This window comes from Herpailurus yagouaroundi, unplaced genomic scaffold, assembly GCF_014898765.1.
Source record: "Herpailurus yagouaroundi ecotype Mexico unplaced genomic scaffold, PumYag 163, whole genome shotgun sequence".
Classification (NCBI taxonomy): Eukaryota; Metazoa; Chordata; class Mammalia; order Carnivora; family Felidae; genus Herpailurus; species Herpailurus yagouaroundi.
The window spans coordinates 41,064,639-41,087,182 of record NW_024412404.1 but is presented as its reverse complement, the minus strand read 5'-3'; the positions used below and the strand labels follow the sequence as shown (position 1 = coordinate 41,087,182).

General features: G+C 51.5%; 1 protein-coding gene across 4 annotated transcripts; it reads left to right on the top strand.

Annotated features, from left to right (window-relative positions):
- The first annotated feature begins 9,936 nt into the window (after positions 1-9,936).
- LDB1 (LIM domain binding 1) lies at positions 9,937-22,233 on the top strand. 4 transcript variants are annotated; one of them, XM_040486252.1, is made up of 11 exons: positions 9,937-10,065; positions 18,172-18,274; positions 18,397-18,441; positions 18,561-18,636; positions 18,739-18,841; positions 19,015-19,187; positions 19,674-19,796; positions 20,029-20,112; positions 20,205-20,328; positions 20,533-20,675; positions 21,412-21,642. In XM_040486252.1, the coding sequence occupies exons 1-11, from the start codon at positions 10,041-10,043 to the stop codon at positions 21,640-21,642; spliced, it is 1,230 nt and encodes a 409-aa protein (XP_040342186.1). In that variant the 5' UTR covers positions 9,937-10,040. The 4 variants fall into 4 exon arrangements, with proteins under 4 accessions (XP_040342186.1, XP_040342184.1, XP_040342185.1 ...); XM_040486250.1 differs by having other exon boundaries at positions 10,041-10,065; positions 20,533-20,681; positions 21,412-22,233; XM_040486251.1 differs by having other exon boundaries at positions 10,058-10,065; positions 18,380-18,441; positions 20,533-20,681.
- The last annotated feature ends 311 nt before the right edge of the window (positions 22,234-22,544 follow it).

The window sequence follows — 22,544 nt, the reverse complement described above, 5'->3', positions numbered from 1 at the left end:
TGTACCCATCACCCATGTAGCCCATCTCCCACCCACCTCCCTCCATCAACCCATAGTTTGTTCTCTATCATTAAGAGTCTCTTGTGGTTTAGGGCACTGGGGTGGTTCAGTTGGTTAAGCATCCAACTCTTGGTTTGGGCTCAGGTCATGATCTCACAGTTCATGGGATCGGGCCCTGAGATGGGTTCTGCACTGACAAGGGTGGAACCTGCTTAGGATTCTCTCTCTCTCTCTCTCTGCCTCTCCCCACTCGCACTCTCTCTTTCCCTCTCAAAATAAATAAACATTTAAAAAAAAACATTAAAAAAGAGTCTCTTGTGGTTTATTTCCCTCTCTTCCCTCCCTTCCCAATGTTCATCTGTTTTGTTTCTTAAATGCCACATACGAGTGAAGTCATATGGTATTTGCCTTTCTCTGACTGACTTATTTCGCTTAGTATAATACATTCTAGCTTCATCCATGTCATTGCAAACGGCAACATTTAATTATTTTTAATGACTAATAATTATATATATGTGTGTGTGTATATATATGTGTGTGTGTGTGTGTGTGTCACATCTTCTTTATCCATTCATCAGTCAATGGACTTTTGGAAAAACTGAATTACAGTGAACAGGTGTACCTGGGTGGCTCAGTCAGTTAAGCATCCAACTTCAGCTCAGGTCATGATCTCAAAGTTCGTGAGTTCAAGCCCCGCATTGGGCTCTCCACTGTCAGTGTGGAGCCCACTTCAGATCCTCTGTCCCACTCTCTCTCTGCCCCTCCCCTGCTTGCATGTGCTCTCTCTCTCTCACACACAAAAATAAATAATAAAACATTTTTTAAAAAGTTATAGTGAACATTCTGGTACATGTGTACATGTATCTTTGCACTTTTTTACACTCTTCCTATGGGATAGTTTCCTTGAAATAAGATTGCTGAATTAAAGGAGGTATACATTTGCAATTTCAGTGGATAGTGCCAAACTGCCTTTTAGGAAGGCTGCATCAATATACATTCACACACACACACACACACACACACACACACACACACACACACACAATTCATGAGTGGGGAGGCCTCTGTTATAGGCTTTATTTTTTTTTTAAGTTTATTTATTTATTTTGAGAGAGGCAGAGAGAGAGAGAGAGAGAGAGGGAGAGAGAGAGAGAGAGATTGAGCATGAGTGGGGAGGGGCAGAGAGAGAGAGAGAGGGAGAGAAAGAGAATCCTAAGCAGGTTCTGAGCCATCAACACAGAGCCCATTGTGGGGCTTGAACTCATGGACCGTGAGATCATGGCCTGGGCCCAAACCAAGAGTCGGACACTTAACCCACTGAGCCACCCGAGTGCCCTTCCCATATAGGCTTTAAAAGCCATAAATTCATGGGGTGCTGATTTTGGCTCAGGTCATGATCTCATGGTTTGTGAGTTTGAGCCCTACATGGGCTGTCTGCTGTAGGCACAGAGCTTACTTTGGATCCTCTGTCCTTCTTTTGCTCTGCCCCTCCCCCACAATCTCTCCCTCTCTCTCTCTCTCTCCCCCTTCCCTCCTTCAAAAATAAACATTTTTATTTATTTATTTATTTTTTATTTTTTATTTTTTATTTTTTTTTCAACGTTTATTTATTTTTGGGACAGAGAGAGACAGAGCATGAACGGGGGAGGGGCAGAGAGAGAGGGAGACACAGAATCGGAAACAGGCTCCAGGCTCTGAGCCATCAGCCCAGAGCCCGACGCGGGGCTCGAACTCGGACCGCGAGATCGTGACCTGGCTGAAGTCGGACGCTCAACCGACTGCGCCACCCAGGCGCCCCAAAAAAATAAACATTTTTAAAAGCCATAAACTCAGAAACTGAATCTTTTCACATTTTTTTCATAAAATAGTCAAATGAGGGCAACAATAAATTTTATTTGCAATAAATCTGGGAATAACTTGCCTATAAGAAATTATTAACAACCAATACAGGATGGTACAATTCTTCCCCTATGGAAGAAACATATTCTAAGAGATGCCCTGCACATACTGGCCACTTGGGCTCTAATTATGGTTATTACTTCGGTGATTGGGCTTTGGGAAGAAGATTAATGTTAAAGCAGAAAGTTGTGCCATTTTTGCTTTTTTACCATCTAATGAAACAATCTATTCACATAAGTATGATGTCTGCATGGAATCTACTAAAAAAATAAGTATGTCTTTGGATCTCCAATGACACCTAGACAGGCGTGTCATGGTTGATTCCTTGGCAGGTACATTTCTAAGAGCCATAAAAAACCTCAGGGGCACCTGGCTGGCTCAGTTGATAGGGCATACATAGGACCCTTGATCTTGGGGTTGTGTGCTCAACGAGCCCCATGCTGGAGGTATAGACAGTACTTCAAAAAATTTTGTTTATAAATTAAAAAAAAAAAAAAAAAAGGAAAACCTCAGAAACCTAAGCCATCAAACTCTGGGCACCTCCAATCATGTATCCTTGCCTGACTCCATGCTCACCAAAGACTCACCTGGTAATAGTAACTGACTTCCCATATCATTTTCTATGTTGAGAAAGCGTGTTGATCAAGTGAGACAAAATGTCCAGTTTGCATGACGTATTTTTCAGTGAGAATTAACAAATCAGCACTCCGGTTTATTTATTATTGAGTGCCTACTATGTGCCAGGCACTGTTTTAGGCACTGGAGATACAGCAAGACAAAACAGACCAAATAAACAAAAACAAAAACCCTCCCTAGTGGTGCTCAAATTCTACTGGAGAGATAATCTGCAAGTAAATAAAGAATCAAAATAATATCGGCCATAAATGCTATCAGAAAATAAACAAGTTGGAGAGTGTAAACGGTAGTCGGAAACAATTTCATATGGTGTGAACAGGTAAGGCCTCCGAGGAGACATTTGAAGTAAGACCAGAAGCACAGGGAGGACCTAGCAATTCAAAGAGTATATGTTGGGGCAGCTGGGTGGCTCAGGTAAGTGTCTAACTCTTAATTTTGGCTCAGATCACGATCTCACAGTTCTTGAGATCTAGCCCCACAATGGGCTCTGCGTTGAGCAAGGAGCCTACATGGGATTCTCTCCCCCACCCAGCTGCCCCTCCCCTGCTTGCACTCTCTCTGTCTCTCTCAAAATAAATAAATAAACTTAGAAAAATAAATAAAAGCAAAGAGCAGCAAAAAGAACAGTCAGTGCATAGGTTCTGAAGTGGAAATCCATTTGTTGTGTTCAAAAGGAAGACTAGTTTGGGGCGCCTGGGTGGCGCAGTCAGTTAAGCGTCCGACTTCAGCCAGGTCACGATCTCGCGGTCCGGGAGTTCGAGCCCCGCGTCAGGCTCTGGGCTGATGGCTCGGAGCCTGGAGCCTGTTTCCGATTCTGTGTCTCCCTCTCTCTCTGCCCCTCCCCCGTTCATGCTCTGTCTCTCTCTGTCCCAAAAAATAAAATTAAAAAAAAAACGTTGAAAAAGAAAAAAAAAAATTTAAAAAAGGAAGACTAGTTTAACTAAAGTATTCCAGAGAAGAATGAGAGTAGTACCTAGAAAGTGTTTCATATGTATTTAATTTGTATGATTCAGTCTCCTGAAAGTGATGTATCCCGATTCACTGCCTAAATTGGATCTCTAGGTCTGCAACATTGAAGACCAGACCTCGTATGATCAGAAACCCTCACATGGCTCCCAATAATCTCTACCTCTTATTATTCGCACTCTTATTAGCCCCACCCCCAAATCGTAGCAGGCAGGGTTTATCTATGTGACCAATAACACAAAGCAGACATGATGATATATCACCTCTGAGATTAGGTTACAAAAAGACTGAGGCTTTCAAGCCAGGGGCTCTTGTCTGTCTCCCTCTCTTTCTCTTTCTCTCATCTCTTACTCTAGTAAAACTAATGTGCCATGTTGTGCCTATGGAGAGCCCACATGGCAAAAAATTAAAGCTTCTGTCCAACAGCCGTCGAAGAACTGAGGCCTGCCAACAACCATCACAGTGAACTTGGAAGCAGATTCTCCAGCCCCAGTCAAACCTTGCAGACCTGGACAACAGCTTAACTTATCTTGTGAGAACCCCTAAGTCGAAACACCAACTAAGCCACTTCTGTGTTCCTGACCCTCAGACACTGAGTGAAATAATAAAAGTCTATTGCCTTAAAATGTTAAACTTTTTTTTTTTTTTTAACATTTATTTATTTTTGAGACAGAGAGAGACAGAGCATGAACGGGGGAGGGGCAGAGAGAGAGGGAGACACAGAATCTGAAACAGGCTCCAGGCTCTGAGCTGTCAGCACAGAGCCCGACGCGGGGCTCGAACTCACGGACTGTGAGATCGTGACCTGAGCCGAAGTCGGACGCTCAACCGACTGAGCCACCCAGGCGCCCCTTAAAATGTTAAACTTGAGGGTAACTTGTTACACAGCATTAGATAATTAATATACCTGGATTGCAGATATTCTGCTAGGGAGCTGCAACCCTTCAGGCACTATCTCTTTTAGCACTTAATTTTTAGTCCCCCAAACCCAGTTTTGAGGAACGGTTTACACTCTTTAGCTTGCTGTCACATATCACCTATCATCGAATCCTTGCAATATCCCCAGAAGAATTAGAAAAGCAAAGATTAGGGGCACTGAGGTGGCTCAGTTGGTTGAGCGTTGGACTTCAGCTCAGGTCACGATCTCAGTTTGTGAGTTTGAGCCCCGCATCAGGCTCTGTGCTGACAGCTCAGAGCCTGGAGTCTGCATCAGATTCTGTGTGTGTGTGTCTCTCCCTGCCCCTTTCCTGCTTGTGCTCTCTCTCTCAAAAATAAATAAACATCGGGGCGCCTGGGTGGCTCAGTCGGTTAGGCGGCCGACTTCGGCTCATGTCATGATCTCGCGGTCCGTGAGTTCAAGCCCCGCATCGGGGTCTGTGCTGACAGCTCTGAGCCTGGAGCCTGTTTCAGATTCTGTGTCTCCCTCTCTCTGACCCTCCCCTATTCATGTTCTGTCACTCTCTGTCTCAAAAATAAATAAACGTTAAAAAAATAAATACATAAATAAATAAACAAACAAACATTAAACAAAAAATTTAAGAAAAGCAAAGATTACTATCCCCTTTCTACTGAGGAAGGAATTGAGGCTAAGGAAGGGCTGATTCATTTTCATAGAGACACACAGTGAGCAAATTATTGTTTTCTTTGGCTCATTGGTTCCATCACTGTACTAAGCAGTTGCTTATGGAAAGAGAAATGAATGAATAAGTTTCATCCACTTGGTGGGAATGCTCTGAAGGCCAGGGGCCCTTTTAGGGAAAAAAAAAAAAAATTATTCCCAAATACTGGCATGCATAAGAATCACCAGAGAAACTTCTTTAAAATGCAGGCTCTCGTAGGGGCACCTGGGTGGTTAAGCACAGAGCCTGATGTAGGGCCCCAACTCAAGAACCTCAAGATCATGACCTGAGCCAAAATCGAGAGTTGGGTGCTTAACTGACTGAACCACCCAAGTGCCCTAAGATTTTACTTTTAAGTAGTCTCTACACCCAAATTGACCTTATAATCCCCAAATCAAGAGTTGTATACTCTAATGACTGGGGCAGCTAGGCGCCCCTTCCTGAGAGTTTTTTGCACACTTTAAGAAACTCCTTTGGCAGAGAAAGAAGTGGTGGTTGTACATGGTGATGGTGATAATGATGGTAAATGGAGAACAGGGAAAGGAGTCATATGTTGGGGCAGGGAAAGGTAAATCCTGTCAAAATTCTTATAATCATTCAACAAAGTTATAGGACACATAGTAGGTTCTAGGCACTCTGTTTTAGATGCTAGGGCTATAGTCATCAATAAGATATATATCATCTACCATCTCAGTGGAAAAAGAAAATTCCTTGAAATAGAGTGATGCCAATAATATTTGTGGATGTTTCAGGGGTAAAGAAATGTGGGAGAAAATAGAGTAGGCCGAGGTCTGTTAGAAATAAGCCCGTCGACCTAATCAAAGAAGGGACACAGAGACTCAGAACACAGTGAAGGGGGGCTTTAATCAACATTCTTGCACGAGTGGGTGTCTGATGGACAGGCACATTCAGGGCAGTTACAGCAGACAATTTATCTCCTAGCATGCAAGTCCTTTCCCTGGTTCCTCATTGGCTGAGTACTACAGTGGTTACAGCCTTACCCAGACGTCACCTATGCCCATGTAAGGCAAAAAGTAGTCTGACTGGAACAAATGTGCATTCCCTGAGGTCACACAGAGACTTTCAGTCCCTCCTCCTTTCGTCGCATGCTCATTGCAAAGCCCATGAAAATAAGCCAGGGAAATGGAGAGGGGAAGAAAAACTAGGCAGTGAAGTGTTTAAGGGTTTGGGACTCCATCGTGGGGGGGGGGGGGGGGGGGGGGGGGTTTCGTACGTATTTCCAACAGGTGGTAAACCTATTAATTAGCACAGTTTTTATTTGGTATTTCTGAAAATGAATCATCTCCTTTACCTCTCACCGGTCAAGGTCAGGAGAGGGACTTGCGTGGGACAGGTTCTAGGAGCCAGAAGAAGCAGAAGCCCACCTCTCTCTGGGAACAAGCTTACCCAGTTGCTTCTGCTGCTTGTCTCTCTGTGGGGCTCCTCTCCCCCTTTCCTCACCTCACCTCTCTCCTCAGTACCTCCTACTTCACTTCATCCCCTGTGTCTATAGTTCATCTTGCACTAATGACTGGTATTAAAAAAACACTGGAATGCTACTGAATTGTTCACTTTAAAATGATTAATTTGTATCATGTAATTTCACCTCAAAAAAAAAAAAAAAAAAAAAAAAAAAAAGCTAGGTGCTCATATTCATCCATCCAAATCAGCTAAGCCTGCCATCCTCCAGGACATGTCATTAAATTAAAGACCTTCCACAGCTATAACTTCTCTTCCTATTTTTGCCTTCACCACAGTTCCCAAAGCTGCTCCAAAGATGTTCTCTCCTTCCCCAGGTCTGGTCCATACTAGAAGATAGGAGGAAGGGCACTAGGTTGAGTACTTGTTGACTGTGTGACCTTGCACAAGATACATAACCTACCTAAGCTTGGTTCCTCAAGGACTTAAACCATTTACTTTAATCACTCATTCAAAAGCACTGAGATGGTATTTCCTTAAAGAAAACAGGGCCACTAGATCAGCTGGGATGGGAGTGGGAGGGGTTCCTTCCCAGGGGAGGTGAAGCTAGAAACTGAGGTTTAAAGGAGGCATTAATTAATTAGTAGGCAAAGAAGAGGGAGAAGAGTGTTTTACAGACAAGTTCAAATTTATAAATCTGAATTTCAGTTTTCTTGCTCGTTCAATGGAGGTAATAACATCTTCCTCCAAAGGTCGTTATGAAAAGTAAATGAGATCTCAGGTTTGTGAAAAACTTAGCACGGTGCCTGTTACACTGTATGCTCAACAAATGCTGTTTTTGCTTCTTCCTTGACTTCCAACTTGCATTGTGTAATCTAGAAGGGAACCTCAGATTCAGAGGAGGCAAAGTCCCCTATAGGGTGGGTTACAAGCCCCTTTGTCCACCCAAGTGATTGGTGATCACCGTGGAATCTGGTTAAGCTAGTTGTTTGGAATGAGTGGCCTCAGGGGTAAGTGGTCACAGGATTGGGGGAAGGCAACTTCATGGACAGTAGAGAATGAAAGGGGTCATAGCAGACAGCCCCTCTTCTCCACACTAGCTCTAATCCTTCAGCCAATCCAGACCACTATTGACACTCTTGAAATAACAGATAACCTCATGGAAAGTAGGAAGGGGCTAACATATATTGAGAACTGACTACATGGCTGGCATGAGGCTAGGTGACTGGGCATACATGTCTAGTGATTCTCACCAAGCTGCAGGTACCAATTACAGAGGTTAAAGCCAGAGCTCAGAGTAGGGAAGTCAGTTGTCTCAGGTCATTTGCTCTGTAATACAAATCTAGGTATCCCAAATTCCAGGCATGGGTTCTGTTGCTTTTGGTTCTCCTTAATCCTTCTAGTGCCGACCTCTGCCTGGGGGAATGTGAGGAGGAAGTGGACAGAGGCAGGGGATGCTGCCAAACAAAATACCTGTATAAGTATGGATGGCTTCAGTCAGGTCCCCCTGCAGCCCCTGAGGTAAGGGAATACACAGCGTGGATGAGAATGCTGGAGTTAAGAGTGTGGCTGTGCTCCCAGCTCCCTTGCCCCATCTTCTCCTAAGCATATGGAGGGGGTCCAAGCATCTCTGGGTAGGCTGTCTTTTCAATCCCCAGACTATGCATCTGTCCATCATTCCGTGCTCCCTCAGCAAAAGCAATGATAGAGAGAAGGGGTCTCACACTTAAACCTTCACATCTTGACAGCTGGTCAAGCCAGCTGTGCAAACTTTGGGCAGGAGTGGGGGCCATCAAGCCCTCCCCCGCCCCCGCCAAGTAATGAAGAGGAGGGGGACCCCCTACCTAGTCTGGGCCAGATGCCCTAGAGAGGGGACACCAGCCCAGGTCCAGAGTGTCTACTCCTTGGAGCCAACCTTGAAACTTAAGCTGGCAGCTGGGGACCCCCCAGAAGGGAGAGGGGCCAGCTCTTTCTTCCAGACAGCTCCCTTCCCCTCCCTCTTCCCTGCTAATAGGTATTTCCTGTTTATGAGGCAGCTAAGGCTGGGCTTTTGGGAAGGGATGGTGATGGAGGCTCTCCCCGCCCCCCTCTCCTTCCTAGGGCTGGGCTGGGGAGTCCTTGAGGAGTGCCTGAAGGTTGGGAGGCTCCTCCCTGGGGAAGGAGTGTTCCTTACATTGACCATCCAGATCATCTTTCCTCCTACCCCCTACCAACCCCGCAGCCCCTACGGGTAGGAGGCACTGGAGGGGTCTGCTTCCTGTTGTCTCGTCTCGAGGCCCTCAAAGGAGAGAAGCTTGCATGCGAGGGGGAGTTGGGGGAGGCCGAGACTGGATGGAAAAAGGGGGAAGGGAGGAGAGCGTTTTGACTGATGAGTCAGAGCCCGCAAGGGGGAAGGATGGCCTGCAGATTACCCCCTCCCCAGACCAACCTGACGGTCATTCCACTGCCCTCCTCCCCCCAGCAAAACGCAGATCTCAGCCCTAGGGCAGGGGAGGGCGGGGACCATACTTAATTAACCCTTTTGGTTCTAGTTCTAACTGGTTTAGCAGGCAAGGGAGGGGTGGTTAATTTAGGGAGGAGGTGAGTTGGGTTGCTACAGGAATTAGGATAGTGCTTTTCCCCGCCCAGGTTGGGGTGGGGGGCACATGATAAAGGCCCTCCGGAATAAGACAGTAATCTCAGCAGAGAGCTTGGGCGGGGGTCGGCAGTCCCTTTTCCCTCCCAGAGCGTGGCCGGGGTGGAGGGAGAGCTACACCTCAGGCCCACCCTGGCTCCGCCTCTCCCAGTCCCAGCTCCCGCTCCCGCTCCGTCTCAGCTACGCTCCCAACTCGGAGGCACCCGGAGGACGGACACCGAGTGTGAGGCTTCGCCTCTCATTCCTCCCACCGCCCTCCCCCTCTGGGGTCTCTGCCTCCGTCTCCTTTTTTAAAAGCTGCGTCACATGCATGCCGTTCCCCGAACGCTCCCGGCCCCTTGCCGCCCGCCTGCCGCGCGGCGCACGCACGTCGTCGCTCGCTGCGCGCTCGCCCGGGTCACTTTGACACGGCTCTCCCCTCCCACTAGCAGGCAATTAGCATATTAATAAAGCCCAGCCCAGCCCGGCTGGGGCTGGAGAGCGGGCGCCTACGAGAGCTAGTGCGCGAGCGAACGCGGGAGGGAGAGGGGGGCGAGCGGCGGCGGCGTTGGCGGCGGGGAGGGCGGCGGGAGCGCACAGACACGCACACGCACACGCGCACACACGGACACACACTCCGGGGACGCACACCCGCGCGCGCACACGCAGAGGCAGCTCGCCTTCCTGCCTGGCTTCCTTCCTGTCTGCTCCGCGCCTGACAGGCCCCTCGCTGCAGCCAGGGGCCGCCCGCACCGGGCCGAGGCCGGGCCGGGCCGGCGGCGAGGGCAGCGGGGCCGCGGGCGGCGGCGGCGGCTCATGCCCGGCCTGTCCCCGAGCGGGGCGGGCACCGTGACTCGGCTGGGCCCCCAGCGGCGGGCGATGTGAAGATGTCAGTGGGCTGTGCCTGTCCTGGTGAGTGGGGCGCGCGGTCGCCCGGCCCCTCCCTCCCTAGCCCTCTCGGCAGATCCCTCACCCCTTGTTTGGCATGAACTTGTGTGGGGGGCGTCGATGGCACGGCGGAGGTCGGGGGCTCTGAGGGGTATAGCGGGCCTTAGTCCGGGGGAGGGTTCTCCCCAACTGCAAATGCGCAGCAGCATAGAGGCAGGGGAGGGGGTGCTAGTGGAGGGGGGGAGAGAAAGAGAGGGAGAGAGTGTGAGTGTGAGTGTGTGTGTGTGTGTGTGTGTGTGTGTGTGTGTGTGTGTTTTGGTGGGGGAGGCTAATTGAGGAGGGGTTTGGGGGGCTGAAATTCCCAGAATTCCAGGGTGTTAGCCAATCAGAAGTGAGTTTGGACTTTTGACCCCCCCCCTCAGGTCACCATAGAGTTTTGATTGGCTGGTTTGGGTTGCCCCCCCTTCTTGCTGCCTATTCGCTTTTACATATCCTGTGATACCCCCCTCAGGGCTCTTTCTGAGGACTGTTTTTGGGAGGAGGGATTGGTTGGGGCCCATCTTGCTCCCCTCCAAATTTTCCTGCCTGTTGCCAGGGAAGGTTAGCCCTCCTGAGGGACGTGAGGTACTCTGGGGAGGGGGGGGGGGGCTCAGATAATTGGGCCCTCAGGTCTGGCGTCTCCACCGTAGTGGGAGGGGGAAATGTGGCAGCTCCAGCAAGTTAGGAAATAAAGTGGTTTGTGGGAATTGAGTTGAGGGGAGCAGTACTTGACCTCAAAGTGAGAACTTGGGACAGGACTTAGGCCCAGATCCCCATCTCCCCAAAACGTTTACCAGCTCTTGCTAGTGACAGCCTGGGTCTGAGTTCTTTCCTGGGGAAGGAGAAGGTTGTACCTCACTGCCAGGAGAAAAGAGGGAGGCTATGTGACTGGAGAGGTGGTCTTCAGAGGGCCCCCAAACACTGTCTATCCCCATTCTCAGGACTCTGGGTTCTTGCATTATGTTCAGGACCCCCTCTTGTCCCAGGCTGGAGTTAGCTTTATTCTGAAAGTCAGGTGTCCCAGGATCTAGCCTGGTTTGGATCCTTTGCTTCTCCACATGCCTTTTCTCTGGGAGCCCCATACTCCACAACTGAACCCTTGCCACACGCACGCACACGCACACACACACACACACACACACACACACACACACACCCCCGTCCCCAAGGGAAGCTGCCAGTGCGGAAGCTTCCTTGAAAATCATGTGACACAGGCCAAGCTGGGCTGGGCACACATTTAAAGTGCCTGCTGAGGCTGATGTTTAAGGGGCATGGGGCCCAGAGGTAGGGCTAGTAGAGTCTGAGGATCCTGGAGTATCTGGGTGTGGGAACCCCTGACTCCTGCTTGTAGAGGGTGGGGAGGGGAGGAAAGGGAAGAGCTTGCCAAGCTGGAATCCTGCCTGGCACCATCATTCCTTCTCATACCAGCTTGGTGTGGATGTTTGTATGTGTATTTTCTTTATAATTGCCCTATGCTGGGTACCCCTTCAGATCCTTCCATGCTCGGAGTCCTCCTCATGGCCTTCATCCTCCATTACCACACATAAACATAGCAGAAACTAAGGCTGTGAACAAGCTAGAGTCCTGAGTCTTAAATTTTGATTCTTAGTTCCTACAAATGGTGGGTAGGAGATGGGTATGGAAGGGTTGTCAGGTTGGAGGTAGATAAGAGGTTGTTCCTGAAGTTGGGGCAGGGTGCCTGGGTCCAGTAGGAGAAAGGATAAAGTTTCTCCCTCATTTTCTTTGGGAGCAGCATGGGGACAGGAAGAGGACCCATGCACAGAGATGTGCGTGAGGAGGGACAGCTTCAATCAGTGTCTCAAAACACATGTTCCTTTTGTGTGTCTGGGTGGCGTGGCTAGAGGAGAGGGGGCAAAAGATGGTTAAGAGTGGGGTCTTTTTTCCTTAATATGAAGAAGTCTTATGGGTTAATGCCACTGAGAATGGATGGAGGTTAGACTTCAAGGAGAACCAAATGGGGAGGGGACTGAGAGTGGCCTGGGGGTGGGGAATGTTAGGAGTTGGAGTGAGGGAGGGGACCAGACTGGATGGATGGGTGGGAGCACATGGTTGAATACAAGGGCATCCTGGCAGCATGTACAGTACAGGCCCAAAGATCCACCCCCCAACTTGAGCAGGCCTGGGGTGGGGGCCGAGGCGCCCTGGCAGGCCGCCTGCCTGCTGCCTGCCTGCCTGTCTGAGTCTCTCCTTTGTGCTCTGCTGTCTCCCGGCTCCTCCTCCTCCCCCAGCCCAGCAGAGACAGCACATGCCCCACACATGTGACTGAAGGAAGCCAGAGCATACGCAGACCCACACACATGCACACACGGAAGGAAACACCACAAGATACACACACACACACACAGACACACACACATATATACCCCCAGCTCCCACAGTGCTCCTGGGGTAGGTAATAGCTCCTGAAGCTTTGGTCAGGAGCAGGGAGAACCTCTGCTAAGGGGCATCACCCAGGCATGGCAGGTTGCTGAGGGGACCAGGGCCTGTCTGGGGCAGCATGTGGCTCAGAAGGGTTAAGGCAGGGAGGAGTAGGGGGAGGGGAGGAGGCAGCAGTGGTGGCGGCTGGGAGCCAGGAGAGGAGGATGGCAGAGCGCCAGGCCAACGGGAGGCCGGGCACAGACAAAGGAAGGGGGGCAGGCACACTGGAGGCCTGGGTCAGGGAGCCCCAGGGGCCCGGGCAGGGGGCAGTGCTGGTACCTTATCCTGTGGGTTGGGGCAGGCTGCTGCCCTTCAGAGTTCCCACCTCCAGGAGGGGTACTCTTCCTCTTCGCTCTTTCATCACCTTTGTTATTCTTTGCTGCTCTGCTTTCTCCCCACTGCCCCCCCCCCATCCCCTCCCCTCCCTGCTCCACCAATTTTAGGGCCATCTAACTCAGACTTGCTTTCTTTAGTTGTACCTCTTCTGCTCCTGTGCAAATGGGGGAATTAAGTCAGAAATGAGAGAGGAGCAGCCTTGCTAGAAAAGGGGAACCAGAAGAAGGGCCCCGTTTTGAATGATGTGCCAGAGTCTTGATACATCTTGGTATTTAGGGGCCCTTCCTTCTGAAATTTGAGGAAACAAAGTGGGGGTTCTGAGCTCTAGACTGGGGGCAGAAGCCCGAGCACACGCCCATCCCTCTTTCCCGTGTAGACAGTCATTTGGGGCCTGGAGTGGCCATTCCTTGGAGGGGGGAGGGAATAGGAATGGTTGTAGTGCCCCAGGGCTGGGCTTGTATGAGTGGGGTTAGAAGTCCAGGGTTCCAGCTCAGGCCCTCCTGTCTCGCTATAATCTGTTCGAGTGAGCATAATATTTGGCCCTGTATTCAGTAAGAATCTCTTGAGGTATGGCCTACGAATGAACTTTGGAAAGTTTAAAGGCATGAAACAAACGACAGGAATTGTCCCGTAAGTGGAAGATAAGTGTAGTCATCCTAGAGTTGTGCTGTTAATTTGGGACTCAGTGGAATATTTCAGTTCCTGGTGGTTTCAATTCTGGGCAGAATGTTGCAGGGTCTGGCTGAATGTTATAGATTTCAGTATGTTTGTGAAAGCTGGAGCATATCATATGGCTAGATATGTGGTGGAGAATGGTGTGCGGGTTTCAGGGAGGGTGGTTTATGGGGTTAAGTCTCTGGGTAACAAATGGCCAGGGTGTGCACATAATAGTCTGTCACAGGTTCTGGAGGCATAATGCAGTTTGGGTGTGTGTATTGGGGTCCAAGGGCATGTGTTACAGGTCCCAGTGTGTAAAGAAGCCAAAGTATGTCATAGGCTATGTGTGTGTCCTGGGTTTGGGTTTATCTTGCATTTGAGGTATGTCGCAGGTTGAAGTGTGTATTAGGGACTGACTTATGTAAAAGTAAAATGAGTTTTTTACGTGAGGAGAATGTTCACAGAGTCAGATGCAATATTATTGCACAACCAGTGTGTCTATCATGAGAAACCTTGTCATGGGGCTGTGTGAATGTAGTTGGCGCGGCAAGGTGGGGCATAGGGAACAGAGACTCAAATTGCAAAGAGGTAGGAAGGCTGTATGGCTGCACCCCCTCGTGTGTTGTGTGCTGTGGTGTGTGTGTGTGTTTCCTTTTTCCTATGTGTCCGGGTAGTAGACCTGGACCACTACCCAAGTTTTGGAAACACCTCCTCTCTTGGGAATTCCCCCCCTTGCATTGGAGAACATGCTTTACTTCAGTAACCACATACCTTTTTTTTCCCCTGGGATGGTGGGAGGATTCAGCAGCAGACGAGGCCCTTTCTGGGGACCCTTGGATGGGCAAATTTGCCTTCCCCAGTTCTGACAGTGCCTCTTTCCCCTGCACCCACCTGACTCTTATGGTGGGGGTTAGGGAAGGGGGCTAGGAACTTAGCTGGGTTGAGGGCAGGGAGCCTGGGGTGCCCCCCTCCCTGCAATCACTGTTTACAGGTTGAAGCAGAGTGTGGCTCTGTCAAAAATAACCCCTTGGAGGTTTCCCCCAGCTGCTCTGGGATTTCACCAGGGGCTGAAGCCCAGGGTGGCAGCTCAGGCCAACCTTCAACCCCAGAGATCACAGGGGAGAGGAAGAGAGATTTAGGGGACATTGGGGAAGCAGTTTGAAGATACTGGGAGTCTCCAGGGAAGAGAGCACTCCTCTCCATCCCTGTCAGTGGCTCCAGCCCTCCTGCTCACCCCTGAGCACCAAGCTTGGGGCTGGGATGGGGGCATTTCAATTCCTGGCCCCACACACCTCCCCTCCATCCAGGTCTCTCCCCAGGCCCAATCTGTTCTGTCTCCATCTCTCCCTCCCATCTCTCTCGGTCTCTGTCTCTCTTTTGTTTTTCTCAGCAGTCCTCCCTGCCTGCCTCCGTCTCTCCCTCCCTCCCTCTCTCTCTCCCTCTTCCTCTTTCCTCGCAGGGAGGGGGCGGGGCCAGTGGGGGCAGCTCCACCCTCCGCCCGCCCTGGGGCCTCATTCTGAGAGAGGCTCGGAGAGCGGAGAGCGAGCGGGGAGGGAGGGCTAGAAAGGGAGAAAAGGCAGGGAGCCGGCGGGCGCTGCGTGTGTCTGTGCGTGTGCAAGTGTGAGTGAGTGTGAGTGCTGGGCCCTGTCTCTCCTGGTGCCCTGGCGGAGGGGCCTGGTGGCCTGGGGAGGGCGGGCGGGCTGCTTGGAGGCAGAGGCAGCGAGAGGCGGCGGCGGGGAGAGCCGAAGAGGAGGAGGAGGAGAGAGGAAAGAGCGGAGCAGCCATTGTTGAGGGAAACCTTGCAAACAAAGAAGGCTCCGGACTCCCCGCGGCCCCCCGCCCCCCAGGCCGGCCCCCTGGCCCCTAGCCCCCGGCCCAGTGGCCATTGTAACTTTCCCCCGGGGCTGTGGCCGCCGCGGGGCGGGCCGAGGCTGTGTGTGCGAGTCTTTGTGCGGCCCGCGGAGTGGAGCTCTCAGCCAGGCCTGCCTGTCCCACTTGGGACATGAGCGGCTGAAGTTGGCCCCCTCAGCCCTCACCCCTGCCAGGGCTCCGCTGGGCTTCCAGCCGCTCCCCGCACCTCTCTTGGCCCCCTCAGTTCTCCCAGGTAAGTCTGGGCACCGTGCAAGCCTGTTGGGGGTGGGCGGAAGATCCTGGGTCTGGCCCAGGCCCGGTATGCTAGCTGGGGCAGAGGTGCCCCAGCTCAGAGAGGCCAGGGCTCTCAGGCTTGCTGACCTATGGTCAGCCCCCAAAGGAAGGGGGCCTGCCCTCAGGTCAGGCTGGTTACCATGGAAATGCTCAGCTGGAGGTGCCCCCCTCAGCCCCAGGATGCAGCTTCCATCCTGAGAAACTTTACTAGTTCTGGGCTCTTCCTCTCTTCTCCCTCCTCCTAAGGGCTCCCAGATTGCTTGGGGATGGGGGGGTGTATGTGTGACTCCGAGGCTGATGACACATCCCCTTCACCCCCACCCCCACCTTGCTCTCTCTACCCCTGTTGCTGGGGACAGGCAGTAACAGGGACAGATGGTCTGGGTGATGTTCCCTCCCCTTCTCTTCTCACTCCCAAGCCCTTGTGCTGGGGCTACTGGGAGTTGCTATGGCTCTGGAGAGATGCTGAGTTTGTGTCCATTCACTGGAGGTATAAATAGAGGCCTCAGAGCTTCAGGCTTTAGCTCTTCAGAGCTGTTCCCCAGCCCCAGGCAATGTTTGTCAGGTCTCTGGTGAGAGAAATTGAAGCTCTGAAACTTTTTTCAGAATCAGAGAGGAACCCAGGTGTGCTTCCTCCCTTCTGAGGGTCCTGAGCTGACATTTCTTCAGATAGCCCTGAGACTGTGGGGCAGGGCCAGTGATGCCTTTAGGGAAAGGATGGCTTCCTTAGGGGGCAAGGGCAAGGTCTGGTAATCTAGACTCTTGGGTTCATTGACTAGACCCAGCCTCTGGTAGACTTTGGGAGTTTGGGCTTCCTATGTGGCTTTAGTATACCTGTCTGTGGAGTGGGGAGACTTGGAGCTGGGTGGCACTGTCTCTTTCCTAAGGATACAGGCTCCTCATTCAGTCCAAACTGGCATGTGAAGGTTGTGTGTGCTGTGCTGGGAGCATGTGGATGTGGCCTGCGAGAGAGCATGAACGGGGCAAGGGCCTGTTGCAGCCACCCTGATCCTGCCTGGGGCTGCTGGGTTCCAGCTCTTGGTAGGCATGTTGGAACGAGCTGAGGGTGGAAGCCTGCTAGGCAGGATGAGGCACACGCGTGTGCAGGCACACACAAGCTTTGAGTCTTGGCACCTTCAGGAACTGTGTAGTGTAAGCCCCTCTGGGACCCTCCGTTTGCCCATATTGTGAGGAGGGGGCCCTGGAGAGATAATTAAATGATGTGTGTTGGCACAGGGTCTTCCTTTGTCTCTTTCCCCTAAGGAACAAAATAGATTTTGTATTTAATTTGGGGAGGGGGCTTAGATACGGCCAATATGGCTGCCCTTCCAAATGCAAACAAGTTTTGGGGTGGCTAGGAAGCACCTATGACTGGGTTTACAACCTTTGGTGCTGTGTCTCAGTTTCCCTTCCTATCTGGTTGGGAGGGGGAAAATAGAACTGTAGGGGTGCCTGGCTCGTACCCAACTATGAATGTAATACTTCTAGTCAGGAAATAGTATACCAGGAACAGTGTGCTGCTCATTGAGGTGGAGAGGTGACACATGTGCACATACACAGAGACACGTGAGCAGAGACCCCTGTCTAGTTACCACTTGCCTCCTAGACTAATCCCCCTGGAGCCTAGATTTCCTCCTTCCGAGACCTAGGTTTGTAAGTAGAGTGGAATCCATTGGAGGCCTGTCTATCTCCCTCCCCCACTGCAAGTCTCAGAAGTGAGAGGAGGTTGAGGCTTTGGGTTTCTGGTTTGGAGACAATACTAGACCCATGGTAGCTGTGGGGGAGGGGGCTGGGCTGATAAGGGAGTGGCCGTTGGTGGGGGAGGCAGAAGGCCCAACTGGTTATCTGGTGGGAGGCACCCAGCAGGCACCCACTCCCCTTTATCTTTCTATCCCCTGCCCTCCTGAGACCCTGGGGGTGGAGGAGGGGCAGGGAGTTGGCAAAATCCCGGTTCCGGTTCCGTTCCCCAAGCTTGGTCTCCAGAGGGCATTAGAGGGGTGGAAATACTATAGGATATGGGAATCAGATCTGGGCTCAAGTCCTAGCTCTGCCAATTGCTACCTCTGTGATCTTGGCAAGTCCCCTCGAGCTTTCCGTTGCCTCATCTGTAAAATGGGGATTTTATAGTTGACCCTGCTACCTCACAAGGTTGTTGTGATGAGTGAACAATACTGGGTGGATGTAAAGGGAATTTATCAAAATTAAATTGTAATGTTTGGATATTCATTTATTCTATGGTGTTGACATTTCTTTGCTGCTTCAATTCTATCATCCAGGGCTCAGCACATGAAGAAATGGGGTCTTGGGTATTAGGGCTGAGTACTTCTAGTTTCATAATAAAATAAAATTGGAGGCAGATTTAGCAGCAGAGGTAGGTGTTCCATAGGGTAGTCCCCCTCCCCTAGTCCACCCACTCTGGGTTCTCTGGAAGACCAGTCCCTTTCCACACAATCTAGTAGACTTCCAGGAAAGCTCCCTGGGACTCAGGGCACCACTTCTCTTTTTCCCTTCTAGGTTGTTCCTCAAAGTCATTCAAGCTGTACTCGCCGAAGGAGCCCCCGAACGGCAACGCCTTCCCTCCTTTCCATCCCGGCACCATGCTAGATCGGGATGTGGGGTGAGTCTTATCTACTTCCCATCCCTTCTCCAGATGGGATCCTGCCTGAAAGGGGGAGGGAGTGACACCCCCAATAATTCCTGTCTTCCACTCCCATTCTCATAGCCTCTTCCCTTACACAGCCCAACTCCCATGTACCCGCCTACGTATCTGGAGCCCGGGATTGGGTAAGTGGAGTCCAGTGAGGAGGGAGGTGCTTTCCATTACATGGGGGAAGGCAGAAGTGGGGGTGGGGTGGAGTGGGGAGACCCTCTTTCTATTGACCTCCCTTCTTCACTTTTCCCAGGAGGCACACACCATATGGCAACCAAACTGACTACAGAATATTCGAGCTTAACAAACGGCTTCAAAACTGGACAGAGGTATGGCAAGGGGAAAGCGGCTGGGAAGGGGGAGGGCCATCTGGGAACCCCTGGGATGTCTTCTGACATACACACACAAACACCTTTCCCTGTGCTCCTTAGGAGTGTGACAATCTCTGGTGGGATGCTTTCACAACTGAGTTCTTTGAGGATGATGCCATGTTAACCATCACTTTCTGCCTGGAGGATGGACCAAAGAGATATAGTGAGTGGCCTTTGGGGGTCCTGCTGGTTCTGCTATGAGAGCATATACTTCCTATGTCCTTCTAAGGACTGGGAGTAGGTATTTGTCTCCGGGGATCTGTCTTGGCGGTTATGGCATCTGCCTGACCCTCTTACAAGTCCTTCTGTTCTAATGAGTTTGTCCCATCTCTACAGCCATTGGCCGGACCTTGATCCCACGCTATTTCCGCAGCATCTTTGAAGGGGGTGCTACGGAACTGTACTATGTGCTTAAGCACCCCAAGGAGGCATTCCACAGCAACTTTGTGTCCCTTGACTGTGACCAAGGCAGCATGGTGACGCAGCATGGCAAACCCATGTTCACCCAGGTCAGCAACCCAGCTGGATGTGGAATACTGAAGCACCTGGGTTTGATTCCCCTCCTTTCTCCCAAAATGTACTCAGCTGTTCCCTAGGGAGGCAAAAGGGGAAGTGGCAAGACCAGAAGGGAGGGGCAGGCATGGTGCAACATCCATCAGATGCTTACTAAGTTTGTACATGACAGTTTTCTGGGCTGCAGGGGCACACCAGTGAATGAGAGCCTGCCCTCATAGAGTTTATAGCAGATGAGTGTATCACTAGCTACTTGGGAAGAGGACAAGGGTCTGTTAAAGCATTTCCACTTTGTGTGTGTATGTGTGTAAGGGCCAGGGGTGTGACAGGTAGATGAGGGAATGGTCTTTGTCAGTTATGCACCCAGATTTATGTGCAAGTGGCAGAAGTGTGTTCAGTGGGAGAGTTGTGAGCAAACGGGAGAGCAGGTATATTTTCAGGCACGTGGGGAGAGGGCAGAGATGTGACAAGCTTGTCTCCAGGTGTGTGTGGAGGGCCGGTTGTACCTAGAGTTCATGTTTGACGACATGATGCGGATAAAGACGTGGCACTTCAGCATCCGGCAGCACCGAGAGCTCATCCCCCGCAGCATCCTTGCCATGCATGTGAGTTGTGGGCAGGACCCAAAATGCAAGGGTGAGGGCAGGCAGTGGGAAGAATGGATGGAATAAGGTCTGCCATTTCCTGACAGTGACCTCAGACAGAGGGTTAGAGTATCTCCATCTGAAAAATGGGTTTCATAACAGCCCCTCTTCTCTCTCTGGAGTGTCATGAGGCTCAGTGATAGGGCAGGTGAGCAGATGCAACCCAGGTTCTAGTCTTTTTCTCCCCATCTAGGCCCAGGACCCCCAGATGTTGGATCAGCTCTCCAAAAATATCACCCGGTGTGGGTTGTCCAATTCCACTCTCAACTACCTCCGAGTGAGTCCTTGATCACCCAGTTTCTGCCCCATCCCATTTGGAGTCAGCTCCATGTCTCTCTCCTGACAAGCCACCTCCTCATCTCCCCCCAGCTCTGTGTGATACTCGAGCCCATGCAGGAGCTCATGTCCCGCCACAAGACCTACAGCCTCAGCCCCCGTGACTGCCTCAAGACCTGCCTTTTCCAGAAGTGGCAGCGCATGGTAGCACCCCCCGGTGAGTGCCTTGCACCTGCACCTGCTCTAACCAGGATCTGATAAAGCTCCCCAACGCTCTCTCTCTGTCTCCTCATGAAGCCCCTTTCTCACTCTTGGGTCTGCAAGATTGGGATCAGGGTAGGCTCAGGCTCCTTAGGAGCCAGAATGGGGAACAAGGGACCCAGGGCCTTGCCCTTCCTGAGTCTCCTTTTCCTTGGCACAGCGGAGCCCGCGCGGCAGCAGCCCAGCAAACGGCGGAAACGAAAGATGTCAGGGGGCAGCACCATGAGCTCGGGGGGTGGCAACACCAACAACAGCAACAGCAAGAAGAAAAGCCCAGCCAGCACCTTCGCCCTCTCCAGCCAGGTACCTGTAAGCATCTCGGCTTTCTTCTCTCTTCTGGGCTGCCCTACTGCTGACCCCTGACCCTTGACCCTGTCCCAGCCTGAGCTCACTAGCAGGCATAGAAGCAAAAACAGTTTTTCCTGGTGTAATGTGCCAGCATGAGCTGGCTCCTGTCACTGATGAGAGTCCTTGTCAGTCAAATGCCATGGTTGTGATCACAGACTCAGACAGAACATAGGACATAAAGGGGCAGAGACAGCCATGAGACCATTTGGGTGTTCAGGATAGACAGCTTAGGGGCACACATACCATCAGAGACCCACACACTCACACTGACAGAGGGACACATAAATTTGAACGTGTGCGAATCTAGAATACACATATGTACGTGCACACGCTTTCCCCATTGGTGTTTTTCTTTTTTTTTTCTTTTAATCTGCTCCCTCCCTATTATATGTGGACAGAAGTTTAGGAGCCCCCTGAAGTTTGGGGGAGAGGAACTAGGGAGCTAGGGGAGTAGATTGACTTCTAGAATCTAGTACGTGTGGGTCAAAGCCTGTGATGCTCTGCAGTCCTTCAGTGGGAAGGATTCCAGGGGCTGAGGGTGTCAGAGGATTTGGGGTTTTAAACTTGGGTATGAGAAGGGGTTGGGGGTGTTGAGTTTCCTGGGTGGGTATTGGGGCTCTGGGGGTATCTGCTGCCCTGGGCCGGGCGAGCCCCTGCCCCGATTATGTTTGGGGACCTCCGCCACTCTCAGGATGTGATGGTGGTGGGGGAGCCCACCCTGATGGGCGGGGAGTTCGGGGACGAGGACGAGAGGCTCATCACCCGGCTGGAGAACACCCAGTTTGACGCGGCCAACGGCATTGACGACGAGGACAGCTTTAACAACTCCCCCGCCCTGGGCGCCAACAGCCCCTGGAACAGCAAGCCTCCATCCAGCCAAGAAAGCAAATCGGAGAACCCCACGTCACAGGCCTCCCAGTAAAGGCCTTTCCATGGCCACCCAGCGCTCTGCCTGCCTGCCCCACCCCTCGCAGCCCCAGGGAGCAGAAGACAGAATGAAGAGACTGAGCATCTAAAATGGGCAGCCTCCATCCACCCACTTCAGGGAGGAACTGGACTCGCTGGGGGCAGGTGCCAAGATTTGCCCCCCAGTGGCCCTGGGCGGGGCCTGGCCTCTGCAGAGCCTTTTTGGGGGAAGGGGGTACTCATGTGGATGCCTACATGGACCCTGGGCCTCTGAGAAATGTCCTGATCACCCCCCAGGGCATTTGCATCCATCCTCACCCCAGGTTCTGGGTTCCCAATCCTCCTGACTTCACCCCCTTCAAGCCTGGGGTTGTCTATTCCACAGCCCTTAGGGACTTAAAATTATGGGGCTTGGTTGAGTGCCCCTTTCCTAAACCTTCCCCTAGGTGGCTGGTAGTAGAGGGGTAAACCTCTGGCTCCTCCCTGCAGCCACCTATCCCAGCTCCCAAGTTTTTTAAAAAATAATATTATTAAAAATGTAAGTTTAAAAAAAAAAGTCACACATGTACCCCCTCTTCCCCTTATTAAAAGTCCAGCTACCTCCCTACTCCAGGCAAATCCGGGGCTTAGGGCCCACGTGGAGGTGAGTGTGGGGTGTGGGGGGGGTATGCATTAACATTTTATACAGTTTGAGAGCTTCAGACCAAGGACATACTTTGCCATCTCTCTTCCCTTTTCCTCTGGGTGACTGGAGTTGGGGAAGGCATGCCTTGGGGTAGGGGGCCGTTGATGGCCTCACCTTTGTGACAACCCCCTGCTGTTGTCTCTGTCTTCCCATCCTCCAGGACTCTGGCCTGCCCTCCTAGTGCTTGTGACTCCCTCCCAGCCCCAACCCCCTCCCCCATGGTGTGTATATTC

Coding starts and splice junctions, on each gene's coding strand:
- LDB1 (XM_040486250.1), top strand. CDS start 10,041: ATGTCAGTGGGCTGTGCCTGTCCTG. Junction 18,442..18,560: donor TATCTGGAGCCCGGGATTGG/GTAAGTGGAGTC, acceptor CACTTTTCCCAG/GAGGCACACACCATATGGCA. Junction 19,797..20,028: donor GCAGCATCCTTGCCATGCAT/GTGAGTTGTGGG, acceptor CTCCCCATCTAG/GCCCAGGACCCCCAGATGTT.